General features: G+C 42.8%; 1 protein-coding gene across 3 annotated transcripts in view; it reads right to left on the bottom strand.

The window, feature by feature from the left end:
- TSHZ2 (teashirt zinc finger homeobox 2) overlaps positions 1 to 26,768 on the bottom strand; it is a 250,247-nt gene that overhangs the window by 111,027 nt on the left and 112,452 nt on the right. Inside the window, exon 2 of one of the 3 annotated variants that reach the window (XM_033074721.1) lies at positions 7,153 to 10,228. In XM_033074721.1, the coding sequence (XP_032930612.1) occupies positions 7,161 to 10,228 (3,068 nt within the window). In that variant the 3' untranslated portion in view covers positions 7,153 to 7,160. Of the gene's footprint in view, positions 1 to 6,169; positions 10,229 to 26,768 lie in introns of those variants that run through there. The other 2 variants (XM_033074722.1, XM_033074720.1) reach the window with 2 other exon arrangements.

Here is a 26,768-nt window from a genome sequence, read left to right as displayed (position 1 = left end):
GGAGCTGATCCTGAGCTGAGCCAGCTCCAGGGAAGTTTTGAGTCTGGTGGAGGAGCAGCGTGCTCACCTCCACAAACACAGAAAGTGGCCACGGTCACATCCCAGAGGGAATCCTGGTGTGCTTGGGATGGAAAAAGGAAATGGAGTGTTTTTAGTGCAGGGAAAGGGGCAGTTCCAGTGGAGATGGGTGCCAGTAGTTTGCCTTGTTCCCCCAGAGCAGCTGCTGTGGTGCAGCCACCGCTGTGCTTGCAGCACTGAGAGCACAGTGCAGTGACGAGTGGCAAAGGCACCCAGGGAATGGCAGAAATGTTCTCCCCAGAGAGCTGGGGCTGGATGGAGGTGCTGATGGGCAGCCACAGCCAGACACACAGACACCCCCAGGTCACCTGTGTGGGTCAGGGGGAGCCAGAAATGGGGAGTGTTGCTGAGATTTCATTAAAGACTGAAGGCAGCAGTTTCACACTGGAGTTTGAGCAGCTCTCCCAGAGGAGAGGACAAACCCTCTGTGTGAGCATCCCTGAGCTCTGGGATCCTCTGCAGTTCAGGCTTCCCAGAGCAGGGATTCCTTCTCCTCCTTCCACGCCCCTCTGCTGTGGTTCAGCACTGAGCAAACGGGGCTGGCTGGCCCAGGAAGGGCTGCTGGAGGGAGGCACAGCACTCTGAGCTTGGTCTGGCACAGCTGCTGCAAGAGCTGCAGAGCAGGGGAACAACCACATCAAAGCCACTCCAGCCACCTCTCCTTCCCTTTCCAAAATGTCACTGCGGCACCCTCTGCTTTCTGAAGCAATGTTTATCACTGCTCTTCGATTGTCTGCGACAATAAATGGTTAGAAATGAGCATATATCACCAGGAAATCTCTGCCTGCCCCTTCCCCCAAGCAGTGTCATAAAAACGTACAAATTCACATTAATAATGAAGTGCATTTCCCCGAGAAGCCACTGTGTATCTCAGGGAGAGCAGGCAAGGTGGCAGTTGCTGCAGAGTTTCCTATTAAAGAGCAGAGCAAATACTCATAAATCTGATGAGGGGCCAAAGCACATGTTAGGGCTGTCTCCCTCTTAATGGAACCTTTTCTGAAATGAAAAAAATATATATCTTGATACATTCAGGGTATTCATTAGACATGACAAGCTCCTGCACTCCCCACTGCTGACCCCCGGCAGAGGAGCTGAGTGCTACCACCGAGGGATTTTGGAGGGGAGGAGGAGGAACTGTTTGCTTTTAATAAAGGGATTGTGCAAATTTACCACACTGGACAAGTTCCCTCCTGGCCCTGTGTGTCCCTGCAGCACTGCTGGTGTGAGCTCCTGTTGGATGTTGGATCTGCCATCCCCACAGCCAGGGATGGGAACAGAGCCAAGGCTGATCAGGAGCAGGATCCCTCTTGCAGGACACCTCTCCTGCCCCTCACACCTTTGAGGGCTTGGCCAGCTCCTTCTCCTGGGTTCTCTAGGCTGGGATCAGCCCCCAGGCTCTGTCAGGGCTGGGATTTTCTGCCTGGTTGTGTTTTGGTGTTATCCCAGCTGGACACCCCCGTGGAGAAGAAGCAGAGTCCCACTGGGGCTGAGAGCTCCGTGCTGGGGGCTGTGTCCCAGCCCATTCCCCTCCTGGGATGGAGCTGCACTGCTGCAAATCCTGCTTGGATTTCTGTGGAACCCAGAGCAAAGCCTGAGCCCTGCTCTCAACACGCCCTGCCTGGATGCACAAACACACCCAGCTCCAAACTGAGATGGGAGCAGACAGCAGAATGAGGCCTACAGCTTAATAATCATGAATTATCTGTTCATTATCTCAATAAATAGTGAAAAATCTCTTCCTCCTTTCCTCCTCCCATAAAGCTGTATCTATAATTTTCCTCATTTTCCATCCGTGCTCCATCATATTTGCACTGAGTGATCATCCTGCTAAATTACATTATTTTTATTGAAAGGTGCTTTGGAGGGCTGGATACTGCTCACGTCTTTTCCTTTTGTTATTGATCTTTGTGATTCGATTGCTGAGGTGTAAAATGTATAAATAAGGCTCAGGTACCCTTCCTTTGAAATCTCACCGGGTAAAAATGTTCTGCTATAGATTATGAAGGCTGTAGCATTTAATAATATCAGGCACAGCAAGGAGAAGGCAAGATTTTGATGTCCTTATGAATAGTGAATGCTGGAGGAGGCTGGCACTGTTCAAGGTCAGTTAAAATCTGGTGGGAAGTTGCAGTTTCTTTGTGAGCAGAGGAGCTCCTGCCTTGGAGCTGCCACATGCAATGTGTTTGTACAGAGCCCAGGAACAATGTGGGTTGACCCAGAAGGTTGGGAGCTCAAATTCAATGTTAAATAACGCTGATATAAACAGCAACCTGTGGTATTCCTGAAAAGGCAGGAAATCTGCACGGGTCCATCAGTGCTGCCAGGCTGACCCTGCTCTCAGGGAAGCCCAGAACATTTACTGGGTTTACAAGGATGATGGCTAGATTGAAAAAATGCTATCCAGGGAAATATTGAAGATTTTAAAATGTTCAATTAAAATAAAGAAAAAAATCTGGATCTACCACTTCAGGGAAACAGCAATAAATTTCAAAGGATTAGAGAACTGAGGCTTCACCAGGACAGGATCATTTTGGGGGAGGGCTGATGGTTTGGAGGTAGCTCCTTGCTTCAGCAAAAAGTCCAACCTGTTTCTTTTCCTAGCTCTGTCTCCTCTTGTTCAATTTTACCCTGTTTATCACAACAAAAAAAATATTTTAAAATGGAACTTCCTCACAGACTTTTTCTTCCCGTTGAGGAGACATCATTTTCCAAAAAAGACATTGTCAAAGAGTCCCATTTGAGTGGAATGACCAAGACTTCCATGGGATGAGCCCTCCTTTTCTGGCTGATGGCATGGGGAGCAGAACTCTTGGTTTTGCTGGTGAATCCTGCTTACAGAATTGTGGTGACACCACTGCAGGCACCTCCATCCCAGCAAGAGGGATTCTTCTGGGAGGGTCTTTCAGCTTCTAATATTTGTTGCTAAGAAGAAATGAAAGTTGAAGAGCAAAATAAATTCTCTAAAAGAGGATTTTGGACTTCTGGTTCACACAATTGTCCTTGACCACCTAACAGCCAAGTTGGGCTAAGAGTGGAACATGATCAGAGCAGCTCCTACTGCTTCAGAGGGATGAGAAAATAAAACCCAGAGAAGGAAAAAATCTTCTATTTTGGTATACTTAACACATACAGTTATCTACATGTCCTATATATCATTTAACAAATTGCTTTGCAATTCTTACAGGGCGTGGTATAATGACTGATTTAAAATCACTGCATTGCTTAAACTGCATTGTTCTTCATCAAGTTGAGTCATTTTTATGTGAAGTGTCAAGCTCTCTAACAAATAACTGCTGCCAGACAAATCAAGTTCCTCATCTTAAAGCTACGGCTAAATAGTTTATAGCTTTAATCTGCTCACTGAGGTGTGCAGTCTATGACAGTAATTATAAATGCAAGGAGAAATTATAGCTGAATGCTTTAACTGCATTAGGAGCCATTTGATGAACAATCATGATTGCCTGCTCATTTTCAACAATAGAGGGCAAGTTAGTGTCAGTGCATTAGAGGATTTTCAGTTCTGCTCTGCTCTTTCTTCCATTTACCACAGAATGTCAGTTGTCTCCTACGAAGTAGAAAAAAAAGCGCAGTAGAAGCTTTAAACTTGATGGTTAAAAAAAGACAAAGGAGGAAGCAGAGAGAAAAACTGTTTATCATTATGACTCTATTTTTTTGTTGTTTTGCAGCAGCCTTACTTTTAAATTAGTTCATCTCAGGTAGCTGCCTGTTCACTTATTAGAGTCCTTTAAAACAGAAATCTCCCCAGTCAGGTTGGTTAATTTGACTCCATGGAGATTTATTTCTGTCAAAACTTGTAGCCAAGGCCACAAAGAGCCTCAGTTAGTGACCAGCTCCAAGCCAATCTCACCTGGCTCTGAAGTGAGAAACACAATTCTGCCCTGCCTTGCTCCTCAGAACAACATAAAAATTCTAATTCAGATGAAGAAATGAACCAATGTTCTTCAAGGTGCAAGTCAACGTACAAATTACTTCTAATTAAAGCCATGTTTCCTAATGTTCATGGGTTTTCTGTGAAGAGTGGCAATAAAAACAAATTTGAAGTGGGTTAAATGAAAGAGAATAGAGATGTCTGATTGTTGTATATTACACATAATCTCACTTTATATTACTAAACCCATATCACTTAGAAGAAGTCAGGAAAACACCAAAGATGACTATAAAAGAGATATATATATCTTTTTGCATTTAAGAAGAATTTATAACAAATTTCTTATAAACAGCCTCACAGAGGTCTTAAAAATAAATCCATACCCATAACACATTTTTCTACAGTACTAACCCAGATTATTCATTTATATTTTTAATGATAGCTAACATTTGACAATATAACCTCTACTAGTAAATGCCATTGAAATATAAAGTACCTTATGTATTTCTATACTTCAAGTACTCTTTCCACTGTTTTATTTCCATTTATTTCAATCTATATTCTCTATTTTATGCCTATTTCACTGCAATATTGCCTGCAAGAAGGAAACACAAATGCATGTGTGTGTTTTAAGGATCTCAGCTTTATATTTCTCCTTTCTAAATACTCTGCTCCCCTCTGTTATTATTCAAATGCATACTGGATCTTAAAAATAACATGGTAAGAGTAAGTAAACTCTGAAAATCCCTGTTATTTGATTTAGTCTCCTTGCAGATTTCTGAAGAATCCATATGAATAAACTCAGGCTCCCCACTCCCAAGCTCGTCAGAACTTCAGGGAGGCTTTCGGCTCCGAAACTGCAATAAAATCTTTACAATGCCATCCCAAATACCCCATCATTTCAGACAATTTGTGCTATCATGCATACCAACTGAAATTATAGCTCCAGATAACAGTGCTATCACTCTGTCATTGCAATTTAAATATATTTTTTCAAAGGTAAGATACAACCTGCATCTTGATATAAATTAGAAATGGATGAGTATTACGAGGACAGCAATTTCTCGGGATCCAGAGGCAGGAAGGACAGTCCCTTATTTATGTAGTTGCACATCACCTGAATAATATGTCTCTGTGCAGGTTATTACAATGCAGAAACCACTTTTTTTTTTTTTTTCCCTTGCAGATTTTTTTTTCCTCCCCCTTTGTATTTGTTCCTCCAATCCTCAGCAACAGTAACGTGTTTACAAAGGTGGGTGTTTGGTTTGCCTCTGAGTAATAACACGGTGCTTTTAAGACCAAATCTGAAACATTTGTCACACATTAAGCCATGAATGTGCCAAAATAACTGTTGTATTAATATATCTGGCAGATAGCTTTTGTTTGATAGTCCCCAAATTATTGGTTTGCTCTGTTATCTCTTGTGTGAAAACTGTGAATGGCAGAGTCTTAATAATCATTAACTGGTGGGGAAGGAAACCGAGTATGGGATGTTTATCCCACCCAGTCTCTCAGGGGTGCTGATTTGGAGTGTAAACAATCAATGCTCTAACCTTGGGTTCAAGTGCCCAAATAGATACTTTGGGGTATTAGCCCAATTTAGAAGACAAACTGCTTTGGAGTGAGGTGGAATTTTGCTGGCTAAAATATGCAGGAAATGTAAATCTCCTCCAGTGCAGCCAGCATTATTTACAAATGTACAGAACTGAAATCTTCCTGCACTTGAACGCTGACGTTTTACTCCATGGCAATAGCTTACAGTGCCAGCCCACAGTACCCCTTGAGCAGTGGTTTAAATTATTCAAAAGTAGCATTTTTAATGGAGCTTAAGTGACACAGAGCCCTCGTGCTGGCTTGGGCCACAGAGTGTTTCCTAAAGCATGAATATTTGCAGCAAACAAATGGGAAATCTTCCCCCAAGTGGGGATTGAGCCCCGTCCCCTCAATCAGCCAGAGGATGGCCACAAAGCCAGGTGGCATCAGTGACAGCTCACAGCACATCTTTAATTTTGTCCATCTGACAACTTCATTTTCTGAATGTTATTCAAGTAATGAACACCTTGGAGAAAACCTGGATCTGCACATGATTGTTCTGTGAACAAGCAGAGCCTGAGTCTGCTGGAGGAATTGCTGGGAACAGCTAAACAGAGCCCTCCTGGAAAAAAACTGGTTAGAACAAAAAACTTCTATTTGGACTTTTAGTTGAGGTTCTGCATATTTATTTCAATCAAGAATATTCAAGTTTGTGAATCAAGTAAAATTAAAAATGCAAAAATGGTGTGGTATCTGAATGTTACATTACATGTCATAAACATTGGTTGTGGCAACTGGTGTATCTTGCAGCAAAAAAATAGCAACACTAACGCAGCATTATCCTACTAACAGGTCTTGGAAATATTAAGCTTGTAAAAAATCTCAATTAAGCATTAACTCCCCCAGGTTATATGAGAACTTGCACTGAAGTCAGTGATGTTTATGGATTGACTTCCACCAACACGAAGCAAAATATATTCAAACATCTTAAAGATTAAAAAAGGAATGATGGAGAGAGAGGTTAAAATGATGTGACAAAAAAGGCCACTCACAGTAGCAAGTGTTTAAGTAAGTGTAAAATATTAAAATATTTTACAAAACTGAACATCCAAATATCAACAGAAGAATAACTGAACTTCTAGATAGGAACTTTTCAGAGTTATTTGTAGATTCTTGAGGCTCTGCTTGAGGTTATGAGGAACTTGGAATAATTGAGATTTTGCTAATCTGACTTTTGAATTTTCTTCTTTTTCCCCATCCAAATCAGATTTATTGGTGTGCTAGCACTGAATGAGGTAATAACCTTTTGGGTTTCAGTGCTCTTTATCTGCTTTTTTCCATTCCCACTGCAAAGAGCAGCACTTAGCTCTTGCATTCCACACAGAAGTGCCGTGGATGTGAAATGATTTATTCTTAGGAACAAAAGAGAAATGGGCAAACAGCTATTTTGCAAATAACAGGCAGCAACATTTCTCTCTAGGGCGGTGTGGGTTTGCATTGACCAAGCTCTCCTGAAAACGTTATAAAATGGATGTGTGCATGCGAGGGAGGCGCAGCACACACAATGCATTTTATACTGTTTTCCTACTTTTACCAAAGCACGGAGCCTCCTGGAAATGCTGAAATGAAAACTCACTATAGAGCATGCATACCTTAAGAGTTATTCTTCATCCACTTCTGCTACAAATTGTGAATGGTGTTCTGGTGACTTGCTGTGTGTTTTGCTTAGATGAAGTTTTACTGCATGTTTGCTCGCAAATGTCCGACAGCACAACTTACATTTGAACTTAGAGTCTGTGTCCTCTTCTCCAGCTATTGTTTCAGGAGACCTTTGAACTGAAACTCTGGAGATTTCTTGTTCTACCTTGGTTTGCTGCTCCACAGCCAGCCTGTTCATGTCTTTCATTTGGAAACCTAGGTGGGATTCTAAGTGGCTAATGTAAGTAGAGGGGGTTCGGAACTGAGATGCACAGTCGCTGCAATAAAAGACTGGATGTCCTTTGTCCATGTTTTTCAAAAACTTTGTTCCTCCGGTTTTCCTAAGTTGATACTTGACATTTGCCAACCAGTGGCTGATGGTGGTCATCGACAGTCCAGTGAATTTGGAAATCTGCATGCGCTCTTGTGGGCCTAGATCTGATAATAAATATTTACCTTCAGATGTCTGGAAGAGGCTGGAAGCAAACTGAGCTTGCAAAATGAGCAGATGCTGAGGGTTCCAGTTTGACTGCCTGCCCTTCCTTTTATGCAGGGTGGAGACTTCTGTGGAGACGTCCTCGAAGCGCCGGACATCTATTTCCAACTTCATGGACGGGATCCTTGAGGATGCAGCAGGTTTTGGTGTGGTAGCTTTGGGAAGAACTTTGACCATGTCAGCAATATCAGACAGAGCGTGCTTTTGAGGTGGAGAAGTACAAGATTGTGCTTGAGCTGACTCAGCTTTCTTGCCTTTGGATTTGGTCAGGTCAATAGGCTGATCGTTGTTTTCAAACAAATAGTGCCTGGACACGCTTGCAGGCTTTGGTGGGGTTGGAGCTGGAGACAAAACCGGCTTCTCCATCATGTTTAGGTTGGGTTTGTGGAACATGGAGATTGTGCTGGAGCTGGGGCTGCAGTTGGACTGAGGCTGTAAGGGCTCGGTGGCTTTGCCCAGGTGATTGTTGAGCACTGACTGCAGCGCGCTCAGGGGGTTCACACAGGGCAGCTCCGAGGAATGGCTGGCAGCAGCACAGCCATTACTGAGAGAACCTGCTGCTGCCTCCTTGAGGACTGGCTTTTCTTTCCCACTGTCCTCTTTAATTTTGTCTTCCTCTTTCAAGGGGCACGGTTCTATCTTTTTTGGCTCTGCAGAGGCTTCAGCTTTGAGGAGAGGCTCCCTCTCGCTCTGGCTGAGCGAGGCTGGCTCAGCCTGGACCCCCTCCTTAGCGTAGTCCTTTTGTACCTCCTCCTTGTCCTCAGCCTCCTTCTTCACTTGAGTGCACTGGCTGACGTTTGCTGAGATTGGGACCAGAGGCATCACCTTCCACTTGGGCGCTATGGGCCTCAATTTGTTGGTCATGGTTGGCCTGATTTGGAGCACCTGGGATCCCACAGGCAAGGAGGGCTTGGCTCCCTCGGAGAGCTGGTAAGCTGCGTGGATGCTGGGGTAGGCACTCCAGCTGGGAGCTCCGTTCTGAGCTTTATTGATGGCTGTGGTGACAGTGTTCTCCAAGGACTTCAGAATGTCCCCACCGCCCTTTGAACCGTCTTCTAAATCTTCCTCTCGGAGGTACTGGTATTTCATTGTGGGGTCCAGGGGTTTCTGAAGAGTGTCTTCGTACTCCTCAGTTTTCATTGCTTTCTCATCTTTGTTTGCATCATCAGCTTTATCTTTTTTACCTTCCTTTTTAAGTTCTGAGGCAGGACCTATGCATTCTGCAGATGATTTGCTCGATTTTGAAACAGGGCTGTCACTGGCTGGCGCTTCAGACAGCGACTGCATTTTTTCCACGGCTAAAGGATCCAGAACAAGTTGCTTCCCTTTCTTGGAAGCTGAACTCGTGACTTTCAAGAAGTGGCCAGTGACCATCATGTGGGTCGTGAGCTGCTGCAAGGTGTCGTGGGAGCTTCCACATTCCATGCACTTCAAAATCTGGGATTTGCAGGCCTCGAACTGCCAGGTGTAGCTGGCCCCGTTCTGGTACCCGTAGCGGTTGTTGGAGGAGAGCTGCAGGTTCGTGTTCTTCTGAGAAGAGAAGGTGTCGGAGAAAGACCCCGTCGTGGAGTCGGGGGAGCAAGGCCTGTTCACATCAAACACACGTTTCTTGGCTGGGGTGACCATTTTTGAAGAAATGGTTGGTACCGGCTCCTTCAAAGGCACTTTTTGGTAATGTTTTGTTTTTATCATATGAACACTCAGATCTTGAAGGGAATCAAAAGAGTCACCACAGAACATACACTTGAGAACTTTTTGTGCATCTTCCTTGTCCATGTCCTGGAACGCCCTTTTCCGGGGCTTGGAGTAGCTGGTGGGTCTGTGCTTGTCCTTTTTGTGGTTGTCATCCTGGTAGTGCCCTGTCTCGTTCATGTGCACCGTGAGCTCTACCAAGGTGTCGTAGGCAGCGCTGCACTGCCGGCAGCGGAACCGGCTGGCGCCCGTGAACACAGTCCCGCACATTTTGCTGCTCTGCCTGTAGAGCTGCACCGAGCTGAACAGGTTGGGCTTGGAGACAGGCCTGGAAGGCAAATTCTGCTGCAAGCTTTTGGACAGAGCGTCTTGGTGCCAATCGAAATCGGCTTTGTTCCCTCCGTTCCTGTTGTCGCAACTCCGCTTCTCAGAGTTGGACAGCTTGAAGCCCAGCCCCAAGCCTGTCCAGTAAGAGTCCGACAGGATGTTGGCATAGACTGCTGTCATTTTATCCATGCAGTCGTGTGCTTCGCTCTGGGCTTTGGGGTGGGCGCTGCTCTTGGGCTCCTGGGGCTCCCTGGAGCAGATGTTCTTGATGTCTGCCACATGGTCACTGCTGTCACTCAGCAGGGACTCGTTCTCTGCGTCCTGGTTGGAAATGTGACTGACAGGGGAATTCTGGAAACTGAAGTTCCCTTTCTGCTCAGGACCCACTTCGTGCTCCTCATCCGTGCCGGTGTCATTGCTGCCCTGCAGCTGAGCGGTGGAGTTGTTGTCATCATCATCTTCTTCCTCCTCTTTTATATCTTCCTCTTCCTTTAAATCTTCCTCTTGGACATAACCTGAAATGTAATGTCAATATATGAAAAAACCTGTTAAAGGAGGATGTACAGTCCCAGTTTTCTACTTTCACTACGTGTTTTCTTTACTGGATTTTGTTTTAATCTGTAACTATATTGTCTGTTAGTTCTGGAAGTGAAAAAAAGCCAAATGATGTCTCTTTTTTTGTGAAGGTTGCTGCATTTTGTTGGCAGATGATCATAATTCTTTATAACTGCCAGAGATCCCCAGTTAATAATTTTCCTGTCATGGGAGTATAATTCTAACTGTCCCATAATGGGACAGTTGGAAAATTCATATGTAAGAATTTAAAGTTTATACTAAAAGCTTCAATTCTATGAAATTGTTTTTAGCCTCAGTGAGAGAAAGGGTTGAATTTGCAAGGAAGAGAAGAAAAATAAGTGCCATAATCTTCCTGGTTCAGTGCATCATCTAGGTACAGTAACCTTTTGCCACTTGATCACCTAAAGTGCACTTTAGAATGTACACAAATAATTTATATGGCAAAATACAACATCTGAAAGTGTTAATAGGCATAAGTGAAACCCTTTTGTTTATAAAAGTAATGTACTGTGTACCATAAAAGCAAATTGTGCTTCAGTAAAATCCATAAATTTCAGGGCAAGAACTCTTGGAAGTTACAGAAGATTTGACAGAGGTAGACTGAAGTTAATTGTAAAACTGGAAAAGTAGAACAAATCCAGAAGGGTTTGATTTGGCAAATCAACTCTTTGATTACTAAGATGAACTTGATTCTGGAAGAGTATATTTATTTAAAATCCAATTCCTTCCCATTAGCTGAAATTTGTTTTGTGGCTTTTTAAGAACCTGGCTCACTTTGTTCCCTTGTGTTTGGTACTCCTGATCCAAAGAAATCCTTCTAGCAAATCCAGAGGAGAGTTCCACCTTGCTGTCCCCACCTGGACAAAGCCTTCATTTTCCAATCTGTGTGCATGATCTGCCCCCTTCCCACACGTGTGCCATCAGGCCAAAGACCTGAACCAGAACCAGAGGAGCCATTCCCTGGGTGAAGGTGCAGCACAAGAAAAGGGAAATGATGGCTCTCTGTGTGATGGGAGCCAAGAAATCCATGTGGCATCTTTCCCACACCCCTGCCTTGAGTTTAGGAACTGCACAGGTCACACAGGCTTAGAACTGGGCTGGGCTTAGAGCTGAGCTGGGCTTACTCCAGGGCTGGTATCAGAAAGTGTCACAACCAGAGGCAAAGACACAGCAGTGGCTCTGAACAAATGACCTGCCCATCACTTCAACCTGATAAAATAATAATAATCACACAGTAGGGGGAACACTGTGCTCTTCAGCAGATGCTTTCAGCAAGGAAGTTAAACATTAAATGTTAAGTGCTAAATACTAAAAACCAATCCCTTCAGCATGAGCAGGGTCACAGCAAACATGGACAGGCGCAAGAACAATGTCTAGACCTCAGTGGTTTCTTCTGCTCCCTGAACTTTCCCCTAATAACCAGATTCCCCTTCCCTCTGTTGTGTGTTTTTCAGGTGTCAGAGGTGGCAGAAGTTGCCCAGGTGAGGAGCAGTGCCCTAGGACACACAGCTCCTCTGCAGGACGTGCACCAGAGCCAGGCACAGCACCCAGCACCAACAAGGAGGGGATCCAAGGCAGGAATCACACACAACACACCACAAAGAGCATTCCCACGGCTTTGGGTCACTGCACATTGGATTCTCCATTCCAGCACCAACTCTTTGAGTGTCATTAAGCCATTTTTCACCAGGAAAGTGAAAAGTTAAGTTTTCCTTTGGAAGGTGCATGCAGTAGTTTATTCCTCACAAGATCCTTTGTCCTTCTCTAGGAAAGGCAGAAGTTGCAGACAGCTGCACATCCCCCACAATATGGATAAAATTTGCTGCTTAATTAGGCATTGACATGTTTACTATAACCTTTACAGAAGAGTAACTTGTGCTGAGGAATCCTCTTTTTTTTTTTTCTGTGTAAGATACTGACACAATCTCATGTAACTGGGGGCAGTAACCAGTTCCAGAATCTCCAGAGGGAAGCCAGACAGGGATTCTCCATCAGGAACTGTAGGGACAGACAAGGAGGAATGGCTTCAAACCGACAGAGAGCAGGGTTGGGTTAGATCTATGAAAGAAATTCTTCCCTGGGAGGGTGTAAGGTTTTCCAGAGAAGCTGGGGCTGCCCCTGGATCCCTGGAAGTGTCCAAGGCCAGGCTGGACAGGGCTTGGGGCTGTCTGGGATGTTGGAAGTGTCCCTGCCATGGCAGGGGTGGCACTGGGTTCTGTGATTCTGTGATCCTCACTTGCCAGAAAGCACCATCAAAATTTCACAAAACCATCAGTCACATCTGTTTTAATGGTTTAGGGGTTTGGGCAGCTTTAAAAACACATTTCAGTATCCTCCCTGTGAAAGCATTTCTGTTTATGTAAATGATTTAAATTGCTGTGGGCATTTTACGGACAGGGGAGAGCAGCTCCACAAGAGAACCTCGAGTACAAGAGATGCTCATGTTCTTCCAACAGGGCTTTTTAGCAAGATTTCATTGGACATGAAGGGATGTAGCTGGTTAACAGAAATAACATTAATTTAAGTGGACTTTGCATTATTTATTTTAGAAGTAAAGAGTGTCTTACATCTGTACACCCACATGCTTTAAATGCAGAGTCTGTAATAAGTAGCATAAATTTTGCACGTCACACTGATGTCCGTGTAATAAATTGTTGAGTGACCTGTTCTCTGCCCACCAGTTCTCCCCCAGGCTTATTCTGACATTCCAAACCCCTGAGATCCTCATGTGTAACTGTGTTACAGGGAAGAAAATAATATGAAAGAAATCCAAACTCAGTCCCTTTCCTAGATGAGAATTTTTCCCACCAAAATTTAACAGGCCCAGGCAGATGTAAGATGGGAAAAGTGCAGTCCTGAAGAAAAGGGAGACTGAAATGCCACTGTCATTAAGAATTGACAAAATTCAGGAGCTTCAAAGCATTGAATGGAAGCAATTTTTGGCTTCCTAAATGGAAATGCAGTCTTTGGTTTAGTGCTGATTGATCTCAAGACAGGGGATGTCAAAATCATGACATCATCAAGGATAATATTATTATATGTGTAATAATCACAAATATAATTCCAAATTCTTTGGTTTCTCAATTCCCCTCTGTGTCTTTGTGATTGGATTCATGGCAGCCTCAGAAGCTGCTTTTCTAGAATGAGAGCTGCAGTAAACAGCTGGTTCTTTATTCTTCAAAGATGACATTTTCTTAGCTAATTCTGGAATATTTCCACAGAGGTCCAGTTAATACACCTGCAAAACCTGGGTCTAAAACCAGCACTGACAGCCAGCACTGAACTGGCAGTGGCACCACATTGTCCATCACTGCTGACCTCAGTTGTGGACTGTCAAAACTGTTCATGCTGACTGCTAACTTTTCCACCAGCAGGTACCATTTGCACTCAAATTTGCTCTTTTTCCATTTAGAGAAACATTTATTAAAATACATGTATATATATACATGTTTCTTTCCAAGGCTGGAAAATTTATTTTCTGCCAAGAGAAGGGACAGTGAATCATTGTCCAGAGCAGCTCTGCTAATCCATGTAAAAGCCATGGCACCACCTGCACTTCTTCAGCCATACATATCCCAGTTTTCCCTGAAACAACATCATCAGGAAAGCAACCTCACAGTGCTAGAAGGTGATCTTGTTTCCTCCTTGTCTGGCTTCAGCTCAAACATCTTTTTGTGCTTGGCAGAAGCTGTTTCTTTCTCTGAAAGGTTCCAAGCAGATAATGGATAATGACCACTGCTCATTCCTCCTTCTCCAGGATGTCGAACTGCATTAAGCACCCACAGACAAATCTTAACCTGGCTCTTTGTAGGAGTTCAGAGCTGCAGTTTCATCTCAGTCTGGAAATCAGCTGAAGAGAAAAATTGGCAGTTGGGGGGAAAAATAGCTCCCTACTCCATTGCATAACTCTTTATCAAAGATGGTTTGGAATTTAATGGGATTAAAACCAATAGAACACTCTAGAAAAGTGATGGAATTCAATGGAAAGAACTCACAAAATACAAGGTTTGTCATAAAGGAGTGAATTGTAGAATTTCAGATTTTTAAGGCTGAGTTCAGAATTTCTGTACCATGGAAATAACTTACTGTGAACTTCTCCCTGCCACCTGCCCTGGGAGCCCTGGTGCTGAGCTGTAGCTCCAAAGCCAGGGGCAGCCTGAGGAAGGGTTTGGACACCCTCAGAAAAGGCTGGAGCTGCTCAGCTGCCTCCTTGCTGAGGCCAGTTCATTCATTTGGATAATGGGGCATTTTTTGCAGCTTTTGCTGCTGTTACTATTTACCATCACACCCACACTGAGTTTGCAGTGCCTCAGTGTTGATCACCACCGTGGTGATGAATTTTGTGTCCAGAACAACTTGGCACCTCAATTTCCTAATATTCCTTTGAGATTTTTTTTCCCAAAAAAAATATTTATTTTTCAAGCAGTTACAGCAGCTGATAGCAAGGATGAGTCCTGCCTGTTGCAGAGGAGGAGGAGGAACACCCACCACCATCCACTGCAGGAGGACAGGAGCAGCTTCTGCAGGAGCAAGGAAATAGTAGCTTCCACACTGAATTCTAACACACAAAGGCAATTCCACAAAGCCATAACTATTATTTATATACGATGCTGAAATGAAGCAATTTGGGGCTTTCATTTTGTTGTACTTTAATTAGAGTTGTATTATAAAGTTTTTTATTAAATATCCAATTTCCTACTGGTTAAGAAGGCAAAATACTCCTGAGTTTCAATGGGCCCTTAGCAGCAAAACCAGAAGAGATGATGTTCTTTGCACTTCATCCTGCACAGTTATGAGCCAAAAGATCAATGACTGGAGGGAGCTGCTTGGGAGTGACCCATAAACTCAAAAACAATAATAAAGCAGGAAAAAACCAACACAAGAAAAGGGAGGTGAGCTGATGTGAGCTGAGAGGAGGGAAGGAATTATTGTGGAGGTTTTTCCTGAACAATTTTCCTTAAGGATAGCAAAGTTTGCATAGGCAGTTACTGAATAAAAAGCAGCAAGCCATCCTTGCAATGCTCTGGATTCACTCAGTGTGAGCCCATTCCATGGCAGGTCCTGGCAGGAGAGGATTCCACCATGGCTGGAGCCAGGAGTTCAGTTCCTCACACCAGGGCTCTGAGTGCCACTGAATCATTTGCCTCTTGTTAAAAATATTTGTTATTTCCTACAAAATCCTGGAACTGAAATGTCATTTTTACAACCTGTTGATGGTGTTTGGTGAACCCAAGGTTGTATTTCCAAATAAAATGCTCCTAAAGAATGCTGTGACTGGAGGTTTGGGACAGGTGTGGGACAGTCACACATCCCCAGTGAAGTTTGGGACAGTCACACATCCCCAGTGGGGTTGGGGACACGTCTGGGACAGTCACACATCCCCAGTGAGCTGTGGGACAGTCACACATCCCCAGGTGAGGTCACCACTCATTTCCTGGTGCAGACACAAGAGCTGCTCTCCAAGATGCAGCCTGGCCTGAAAAATTCAAGGGATACAGCAACAGTAAATAAGTTTTCCTCATTAGTCATTTTAATTGCACTAGTGTAAATCACTTTGCTGATGACAAGAGAAGTCTGAAACTTTTGTCTCCTTTTGCCTTTCTTCTGTGTACTCTGGTCCTATTTATTGTTGTAGAAAACAGCAGAGTGGTGTCGTAAATTTATAGATTACTTCATTTAAAATCCAAGTTTCAAATTATGTTTTCCCTCTTTCATTATCCTGGGTTGCCCTAAGTACCAATCTAAATTTCTTTCAATGGCATGAGCTACCAATCAGAATCTCAAAAACATATATATCTATAGAAATTGAAATTGTAATGAGTCTTACCAGTGTATTGCTAACACTTTGGTTCATTTGATATGAACTTTGTTTTTTTAAAGTACCACATGGTAAGGCTTTGAAACTTCAGTTTGTAAAAAAAAACTGTAACAGCCTTACAGCCTTTGAAGTCACTACTGATATAACTCTGAACAGATCCATTCAAGTTCAACTAACATCAGACAAATGTTTAGTGTATCAGAGGAAGCCACAAAAGCAAGGATTTCATCAATATTTCACAACAGCCTCAGGGAAACTGTAGATTGCAATGCTGTAGGGCAGCTAATGGAATTACACACAAGGGTTTTGTACATTTAAAATAAGCAGCTACTAAAAAAATTACCCTTCAGTTTGATAGAAACTGTATAAAACTGCAGATGGGAAACAATTAAATAGCTACCAACATTTATCCATGTCAGCCTGATAGGTCATTTAATAACAGGTATTTCTTTCCTCCTTTCTTTTTTTTTTTTCCTGGTAGGGCAATAATAAAGATTAACATTTATGAAAAGTAGCATAAAATATAGTGCAGCCAAATGAATAATTAAAGATGCTTCTGAAGAATTTGTTTGCTATTGTATGGCCGTGAAGACTGCTCTCCAGTAATGAAGTACATTTATATTAACTGCAATTATAAATAGAAAGAAGATGAGGATTATGTTTATGGACACTTGCTTGTTATCCTGAAGAAAAAAAAAAATTAAAAAAATCTTTGGCTTGTTTCTATTGAATCCATGGCTTATCTCATGGACAGCAGGTTCTCCTTGAGAGGAGCTGGGCTGGGAGCAGGGGCAGGACATGCCCTAAAGCCTCAGCAGCTCTTTCCCTGGGGAGGGTCATGGGCAGGCAGCAGAATTCAGCCCTGAAAGCACAAGGTTTGTTCCAAAAGCAGATCCACAGAATGGTGTTCCCTTTCATTGCTGTGCAGAACCAGCCCTTGCAGAACCAGCTGGGTGTTTGGGTTGGGAAATTGCTGTTTCTGTTAATAATGATGGGAGAGACAAATTATTGATTTACTGTTATGAAAAAGCTGATTATTCCTTGGCCAGCCCAACTCAACACAGACCAGCTTGGCTGAACCCAGCACGGAGAAATCAAGACCCAGTTTAGGAGAGCTCCTAAACCTTTGTCCCTGTTGGGGTAAGAGCAGTAAATATAACAGAAAAGCAGAGTTTCCTGAGGACTCAGTGTGGTGATCCAGTGATGGCTGGAGATGAAGCCAGCAGCACTTCCTCAATGTTTTATTAAAGCTCAGAATTCCTGCCCAGATGAAGATGCTACAAAGACAAGCCCTTGCAATAAAGAACTTTTGTCAGAGATGATTTTAGAAAATATTCACATGGTTTTAAAACTATTTTTTAAGCTACTATAACATTTGTCTGAAGAGGAGTGGGCCTTTGATTTTCCTTTTGGATACTCAGCCCCAGTGCAGCTCCAGTAAGATCTGCTCTAAGCCAGGCTTGCCAGCAGCACTCATAAATCCGTGCTGGTTACTCAGAGCTGCAGCATCATTTCTCTCTCAGCATCTCTTTAGATAAGGTACATAAGTAGAAAGTGGGAGTATAATGAAATCTATCTTCCTCATCTGCCTGCTTTGTTTTGATCTTGCATTCCAGGCAATAAAAAACTGCAAATAATTCTGAAGTGTGAATTTTCCCTTGCTGGGATCACGATGTTAAAAAGAGAATACACAGATCATCAAGTGGCTGATTCCCCTCTTCATTTTCCTCCCAGGAACATCCTGCTGCATGTGCTGGTCCAGATGGATACTCTGCTTCTTTGGTGACAAATATGATGGCCAGCAAAGGTTGACTTTTGACCATTAGGCTTGCCTGCACTTATAGCCACATCACCATCAGAGCACTAAGGCAGCATGAAGGTCATTACCCCTGGCAGAATCTTCTTGCACCAACTTCCCAGAGATGTAAGCAATAAGCACTTGCTAGAGATTGATATGATACTTTGTGAGTAATTTGGATGAACTATAACACTAACCCAGTAAAGTATTATAATTTTAAATGTGTCCAGAAAATAATTGAAATTCTGGTTTAGCTTCATCATAATGCACAGTGCTGGGTGTATTTAACAGCTGACTAGTTTAGCATGAATATTGCTTTACAAATGAGGTCATATTGTTTTTAAGAAACAATATTGCTATCAAACATGTTTAGGAGGAAAAGCAAGAGATTATGAGTACACTTTTAACCTTTCTGTCTCTTTCTATATCTGTTTACCATGGTGATTTAGGTGCTCAGTGTTGTTTGAAGGCAAACATAGAAGGTTCTGGCATTTAAAAGAGATCCAGTAATGAGCAACTGGCAGTCAGATTCTTTCTTATTATTACTCTGTCACAAAATCTCTGTTCTACATCACTCCATCTTTGCAACACCAGTCAGAGATGAGAAAGGTCAAAACATCTCCTTCAGACGTGCAGACAGCAGCTGGAGCCAGCCCAGGCTGGGAGAGCAGAGCCACAGGTGCCAACCTGAATTTCATGGAGCAAAGTTTCTGCCATGGCCAGAGTACCATCCCACCACCCCAGAGCCCCTTTGCAGACCTAAACAAGCCATCCAAAAGAGTGTTTGCCATAAAAAATGCACAATTTCCATTCCCCCACCTTGATATTTGGGGGTTTCTGTACCAGGGCACACAGAGGGGCTGATCCTGCTTTCCCTGTCAGCCAACAGAGCCAAGGCTGCTCAACTGGGGGAAGAATCACCCCATGAACATTTGGAATCCCTTCCAAAATGGAAAAACCTTTAAGGTCCTGCCTGGAATATTCTCTCAACCTCAGGTAGCTCTGGGAGCACCAACTTGCAACCAGTTTTGCCTGAAATTAGGATGAATCTCTCCTATCACTCTCTTGATTACCCATGTAAACACACTGCATACTTATTATTACCTCTGCTATTTCATTATTTATTGATTTGATTTATTTATTTGCTCTTTTGTTATTTACTGCCTCCCAACACCAGCACTGCCCTGCCAAAATCTTTCACCAATGTGGAATAAAATTCTTCTTTCCCCAAAATCTCCCTGCTTTGATTCACTCCAGCACTTTCTTTCCACCCAATCTAAGATGCCCCACGGTTTCCTTGCAGATATAAAGACCTTTTAACAGCAAGAATTCGAATAATTTTCAGTAGTAAAATCAGTACTGTTGGCTCTGTTCTGCAAAGAAACTTGTGCAAAACAAATCAATCCATGTCAAAAGGAAAAACTTCCAACTGATATGGAAAATAAACACGGTGTCCAAGTATCTATCATGATTTATAAAATAATGGGAATTTCAAGGAAAGAAAAGAAAGAAAAATCATTGAAACCCAAATATTAAGCTGTGTTCTTTTAAATTGGGTCTCAAATGATCCAAGGAAGGGTTGAGAGCCAGGGCCAGTGCACAGATCATTTACAGATCATAATCACCCCAGTCTCAGTCTGCATTCCTGCCCTGTCCTAAGTGATATCTGACATTTATCACACGGGACAGAGCATGAAAAAAGAGGCAGCAGCAACAGGAGGCTGCAGCTGCACGGGCTCAGCTCTTCCTGAATCTCAGCAAGAAATAACAACTCTGAGTTATGGGCAAAAGCTGCAGTAATCAGAGAGGTCATTACTGACAGAAACAACTTCTCCAGCACAGGTACCATGATGTCACCCCTGCTGCAGAGAGGGACCTCAGAGGCTCCAAAAAAGCCATTTATTATTTCCAGCAGAAGTGGGTCTGAGACCTGCAGGAGGTCACAAAACACTCCAGTGATCAAAAACCCAGCCCTGAAAGAGCTGAAAGGAAGGATTAACCACGACCCAAGTCTCCACTACCCAGCTCTATAACAGAGTTACAAACTCTGTACAAAACTTCATTAATTTCCCCACTTCTTTATCTCTTTTTTTTTTCTTTTTCTTTTTCTTTTTCTTTTTCTTTTTCTTTTTCTTTTTCTTTTTCTTTTTCTTTTTCTTTTTCTTTTTCTTTTTCTTTTTCTTTTTCAGGGGCCTCTCAGACTTGGAAGGAAATTCAACAGAGGGTATCTGACCTCTATCAAATTATTCATAATACTGACTTCCAAAGATGAATTGCTGCTGCATGCAAATCCAAATATATATATAAATATCTTCAAAAATATATATATAAATATCTTTTTAAAGCCATTTTAAAAGGGCTATTTAAAAATGTTTACAGAATTAAAATACAGTTATTATTTTTCTGGTAATCCCAAGGGTAAGTGCAGGATTTTCAAGTGATTACATCCACACAAAAAGCAAAATGCTCCATTTTTGTTTGGATTTCTCCCTCCTCCATTGCAGCAGCATTCAGCTGGGACACCATCCCTGGAGGTTTGCACTTGGGCAGAGGAGCAAGTGGGCTGGCTGTTTATTAGGGCATCATTTTCTGCCTGTGTGGCATCATTTATTTCCTGGGGAAGGGCCCATGCCAGGTCAGGATCAACTCTGTGAGCAGCCAATCCATCAGGGGTGGCAGGGCAGGCGTAAGGAATGGCTGGAAAAGGAGGAAAAGCTGAAATGGATGGAAGTGGGAAAGTAATAAGAAGGTGATCAGTGAAAGTCCAAGCACCAGAAAATAAATCAATCACAGCAGTGCAGAGCAGAGCTGGCTCTGGGAGGGTTCTCTCCAACGTGAGCAGGGCTTTAACCTCCCCTGCAACACAGGAATCTGAAAGGTTTCCCCTCAAAATTCTCCTGGGAATCAGGAGGATGAGCAGAGCAGGATTATTGGAGAGAATTAGAAATTATTCTGCTTTCTGAGGGATGCAGGGAGAGCTGGGGACAAGGGACATTGCAGGGAATTGTGGACATGGCATTTCCATCCACGTTCCAGCTGTGTTTGTTCTGTGGGAATGTGGCACAGGATCTGCACTCAGATTTTAAACAGACCCCTGGAGCAATAATTGAAATAAGAAATAGAGTTAGTGCTAGATTAGAGCCTTGTAATGAAAGACTCAACACTAACTGGGCTTCCTGAACAGAAACCCACCCAATAATTTTATTGAGGCTTGGATTCAAACCAGGAAAATCCATTTGCTCCCAAGAATCTGATTATTCACGACAGAAAAAAAAAGTCTCGTGCACCTTATCTAGCACAGGTTTTGTACTGAGTGCTGATAATGTGAAAGCAAAACCTGTAATTTCTGCTCTTTTAATGGGTGGGAGCTGTGCAAGTGCAGCTCTGCAGAGCTTTTCCAAACACACCAGGATACTCTGGCTCTGGACACCAAGCCCTGCTTGATTTGCTAACTAGAGAAAGTCCCTGAGGATTTTATGGGTAAAGTTGATTTGGAGCTATAAAATTGAAGCATTTATTACAGACCAGAGGCCAACAACACTTCATTACAGACTGTCTAAACACTTTCAGTTTATCCACTAGGTTCAAACCCAAACAATGCTTCCCTTTCAAAGCATTTCAGCCTGGTTTTCTCTCTCTTTCTACCAGCAATAACACCTTTAAAAATGCATTTTTAATGTGTTTATCAATCTAAAATTTAAATGAAGGCAAAGCTTGCCACAGAATGAGTCAATACCTGCACAAGGTTTGTCTTGAACAGCTCCCAGTTCTGCTTGTGTACATGGGCTAATTTCTGCACCCACCAATGCACAGCTGGAATTTCACCAGTCTGTAGCTGAATTTTGGAATTTTATACTTTTATTCTATTTATTTTTTGTATTACACTGCTCCCTCAGTTCCCTCACACCGACTGGAAACGGGTTGCACAAACAACAAGACAAAAACATGTTTAGAGGAAGAAGTTGCAGAAAGACTAAAACTGCTTTTAATCCATTATTTAAGAATTCACCACGTTTTAGTCTCTGCCCCTTTCAAACAACTCTTTAAACACTCACTGGGAGGAAAAGCAGCCAAAAGTGTCAGGGGCAGCTTTTTCCACCAACTCTTGGGGTCTGTGGAGCTCCATGCACTGAGAGAAACCTGACTCTGGAGGGTTTAATTTCCAATAATTTTTCAGATGTTGAGAATATATTCACTTTTCCACGTACAAGATCTGAATTTCTCACTGGTTTAACTCTTCTGAAGCAAAAGGGTTTAGAGGGAGGGAGAATTGGTTCAGTGTTTTGTTTTTCTTGGTTCTCTCTTGCTCCTGGTGCTGTTTATTTTCATCTGATGGGCACCCATGGATCACAGAACCAGAGAATCCTTTAGGTTGGAAAAGCCATCCATGGTCATGGAGCCCAACCATTAATTCCAGCAAAGATTTTTGGGGGGCATTAATTCCATTTTGTGGAAGGCAAAGTGTTGCTCACTACTCTGGAAATGAAACAGTGAATTCCCACTTCCCCTCCTCAGTTACCATTAATCTAAAAAAATATATATATAAAACAAGGATAAGATGATTTCCCATATCATTTCTTAATTTGTTCATCCTCCTGTGATTCAGAGAAGCCTCTCATATGAAATTCCTCTTTTCCCAGCACAACCCAGTCTCCTCCAGCAGCACCCACTGCCCCAAGCTCCTTTCACCACTGCCTTTCCTCCTTCCCCTATGAGCAGCCTCATTTTTTGCCTTTTCTCCTTGACATGGCTGAAAATGCTGGTGTTGGTGGAAGCAAACAATTAAAGGTCAAAAATTCAAGTGTTTTTCTGTTCCACCCTGCATAAACCCATGGCTGTCAGGGAGGCAATCATGTCTGCAAATGCACTTTACGGGGATGAAATCTGTTTCTCAACTTAAACCATGTAACATTTAAATATCAAAAACTTTGTTTTCTAATGAGAGAAGTATTGAGGGGGGAGAAATGAATTATATGCTTGATGTATACTGAAGGCTGGGAAAATTAAGGCCATTTCCCATGGTGAGAATGCAGTGATTTCAGTTTGTGAGAATAAATTAAACCTTTGGGAGAATTTGTCTTCCATTAAATTGAACAGCTAAACAGGCACAGAAGATTTTAATGTCACCACCAGCAAACCCCAAAGGTTACAAGAAGAAAAAGAAACAGTGTTTGCTTGTTTGGAAGTTCTCTGTCTCCCTACCTAAGAAAAGATGCAAACTGTAAATGTATGTTGAGACACAAAGACTCTTAAAGATCATAATTCCATTCCTATACCATATGCTATTAATGTCTGTCAACACTGTTTAGCCAGCAACTGCTGACAGAACCATATTTGCTATCTAAATACATCATAAATAAATCAGTAATGAACTGCTTTAGTAAACCTTCTGCACTGATTGGAAATACAGATCGAGTAAACAAACTCTGGGGATAACATTTTGCAGCTCCAAGTACATACAAGTGTTTAATGTCAGTGACAAAGTCACTCACACCTCTCTCTCTGCAAGGCACCAGGCAGGGAAGGAAAATCCTAAGGATGGCAAAAGTGTTTAATCAATTGTAGCAAATGTACCTGTCAGCATTCATCATATTACCTCTCCTAGGCTGGGTTTTTGTTTTTTTTTTTTTTTTTTTACCTGATGCAAATCTCAGCAAAGGGACTTTGAGGTGGGAACAAAACCCTGAGCTCAGGGCTGGTCCCTGGGCTGAGGAGAGGTCACCACACCTGGCTGAGCTCCCTGGGTTCTCCTGGGCAGCTCTGAGCCAGCACAGCCAAGTAAAAAAGCAGATTTTAGCTTCCATTCCTGCCTTTTGCAGGACAAAAGCCCAGGATCCAGGAATGCATCTCCAAGAGGATTCCTGACCTGTGCAGGTTAGCTGGGAGTGTTGCACTGCAGAGTTCCTGCTGCTGTTGAAGGGGAAAATGCACATTTGTACCAGGGTTGGGCTTTGTGATGTGGGACACACTGCAATCGAAAACCTCAGGCGCTTTGTGAGTGTACAAGATAAAAAATGGTAGGAAACATTCCCCTGACTGCTCAAGCAAAACCTATCAAATGTCACCTGGACAAAAAGGAACTGTTTGGTGAAGAGGGGCTGGAACTGGAATTTATCCCATAGCTGGAATACTGAGAGACAGGAATTGGTAGTAATGTTGTCTGTAGTAGTAATGTAAAAAAATCCACCAGCACCATAAAATTGTAACTCAATAAATATTTCCACTCTTCCCAACTCTTTTTTGACACAGGTTTTTTGAAAGTTACTTTCTGACAGCTTTCTGGTAATTAGACACCACAGCTTTATATCAGAAGGACAGTCTTAATTAAGACTGCAGAGAGATGCTAAAATTGTAATTTCCTCTATGCTATATTTTAGCAGCAAAAATTCTTGGAGATCCCTGTGGGATGAGACTCTAGTCCAGAATAAACCAAGTGCTAATTTATCATGATGCTCACAATGGGTGATATTTTAAGGAACAGAATTGATCTCCTGGATGGAGGATGCAAAGTTTCTTTTGAATGACCCTTTGTCCCCCCCAGGTTCACAGCCTGGTGCTGTGTGGGATGCAGAGATGTCCCTGGCTCCAATCTGAGGTTGTGTTATCATCTGGAGCAGCTCCCTGCACCCTTCCAGGGGGATGCAATGGGATCCATCCCCTCCCCTGGAGCTGGGGCAGCAGTGCCCTGGGACAGGGATGAGCCTGGGCTCACAGCTCTGTGAGGGAACGAGGGTAGAATCTCATCTTCCAATAAATCAGGATATAAATTTAAATTATGAGCACCTTAAGAAGACGGAGGTTCATGCAAAAGAATACAGTGTAAGACAAGGTTCCCTCTGGTGTCATTTGTTTTCGTGACAAGCTGCAGAGATTGCTGCAATAGAAGAAGTCCCAAGCTCCTAAATACCATCTCAAGTAAGAGTTCATGTAAAAAAGAAGAGAAGCGGCGGCGTCTGGATGATAAACATTCATATTTTACAACCTTTCAGTTTATTTACTGATATATCTTTTTCTAACTATATTTGTTGTTTGTATCAGCTTGCCTAGGCAAAACAGAGCCATACATAATTCAGGGCTAAAATTGCCATCAAGTCACCGCAGAATCGAAACAAATAGACCCCAAACGTGTTTTTTTCATTAATAACCCTCCATTACCAAGTTCCTACACTTGGAGCCCAAAAATAAATAAATAAAGCGGCGAGATAAAAAAGAAAGACACCTCATTATTTAATGCTGGCTTTGTGCTGGGAGCAGGTGGAGGCTTTGTGTGGAATTTGGTGCTCCCTGTGCCTGGGAGCAGTGGCCAGGGCTGGCAGGGGACAGCAGGAGGAGCCATCAGCCAGAGCTGTCACCAGCCCTCAAGCCTGAGAGACAAGGCTAAGTGTGGAGGCTCCCATGCCACTTACACTTTTCATTTTTTGCTGTCTTCCTGTCCAAAAAAAAAAAAAAAAAGAAAAGAAAAAAAAAAAAAAAGGAAAAAAGGGAGGGGTGGAGGAAAAGGAGAGAGAAGAAAAAGAACTGTTAATTTCAAGCTGAAAATAGCAGCTGCTAATGGGCTTTGCACTCCTTTAGTCGCTGCAAGGTCATGGTCAGAAGTAGCCTGTGATTGATTCTAAAGAGAAGCTTGGCTCATGTCTGTAATGGACATTAAAAAATCTGAAAGGAGCTGAAAAGGGAAAACAAAAATGTGACACATTTTATGGAGCCCTGGAGTCCTCCAGGTTCTCAGGATGAACTTGGAGGGTGGAGTCATGCCCTGGTTTTTTTAATCGGCCCTCGTAATAATTATTGCATTACAAGGAACAATTAATGGTGTAGATTAGTCTAACTTCATCAATTTTATGGCCATTTTATTGCTCCTTCTTGCAGCTGTGAGAGGCAGAGCCCGCCTCCTCCATCCCCGTGTGTAAAGGGTTAAATGGGATGAGTGACAGCCTTTCTGCATGATTTACAACTTGGAGCCCTGTAGTGAAACCAGCGCTTGATGGATGATCCTGAAAGACGGAGACTAACCATAAATCATGTCTTTGAATCATTGACAAAGATAAAGGAGAGAAAGAAAAAGCACTGGCATTGACATTCATTCTCCCAATAATGTACATTGACTAGTTACAATACAGAGCTTTAATTAAAAAAGCCAACTCCAAGTGGGCACCTTGGTGCAGGCTGAGGGAGCCTCGTGGAAATCACAAAGAAAAGTTCCAGCATATCCAGGAGAGGTTACCTGGCTGGGATCACAAAACCCACACAATACCTCTAACCTGCTCAGTTTTTAGCACCCAGCTTTCCATTTTTGTTTTTAATTTCAGGCAGGGTGAGAGCTGCATTGTTCCAGGCTGGCTGTGGGATGCAGAGATGCCAATCTCAGGAAAAACAAAGGAAGGGTTGTTGTTATCTCTGCAGCACAAACAGGGATTGCTCCCTGAGCTCTGGGTTTGGGAAAGGGGAATGTGTTTGTGTGTCCTGACAGCTCTGGGACAGAAAGGAGGAGCACATTTATCCACAGTTCCCAAATTTGCCGTAGGGATGAGAAGAAAACTCAAATTCCCTGAGGAAGAGATCATTGCTCGAGGTGCCACTTGTGCCCAACCTGCAAACAGCAGCAGCACCTGAATTATTTCCTCCCCAAAAGCAGAGCTATCACCTTTCCCTTTCAGAGCTGGCACAGGGCAATATGTTTAATATTGCACAAGAAGTGAGAGAAAAGCCAAAAAAGTCATTTCCAAGAGGCTAAAGAGATGCATAGAAATTAAATACTAAAGGAAAGAATGAGAGAAGAGAAGAGAAGAGAAGAGAAGAGAAGAGAAGAGAAGAGAAGAGAAGAGAAGAGAAGAGAAGAGAAGAGAAGAGAAGAGAAGAGAAG

Source organism: Catharus ustulatus, chromosome 17 (genome assembly GCF_009819885.2).
Source record: "Catharus ustulatus isolate bCatUst1 chromosome 17, bCatUst1.pri.v2, whole genome shotgun sequence".
Lineage (NCBI taxonomy): Eukaryota > Metazoa > Chordata > Aves > Passeriformes > Turdidae > Catharus > Catharus ustulatus.
The sequence above is the reverse complement of the archived record's forward strand: the minus strand, read 5'-3'. Positions and strand labels throughout refer to the sequence as shown.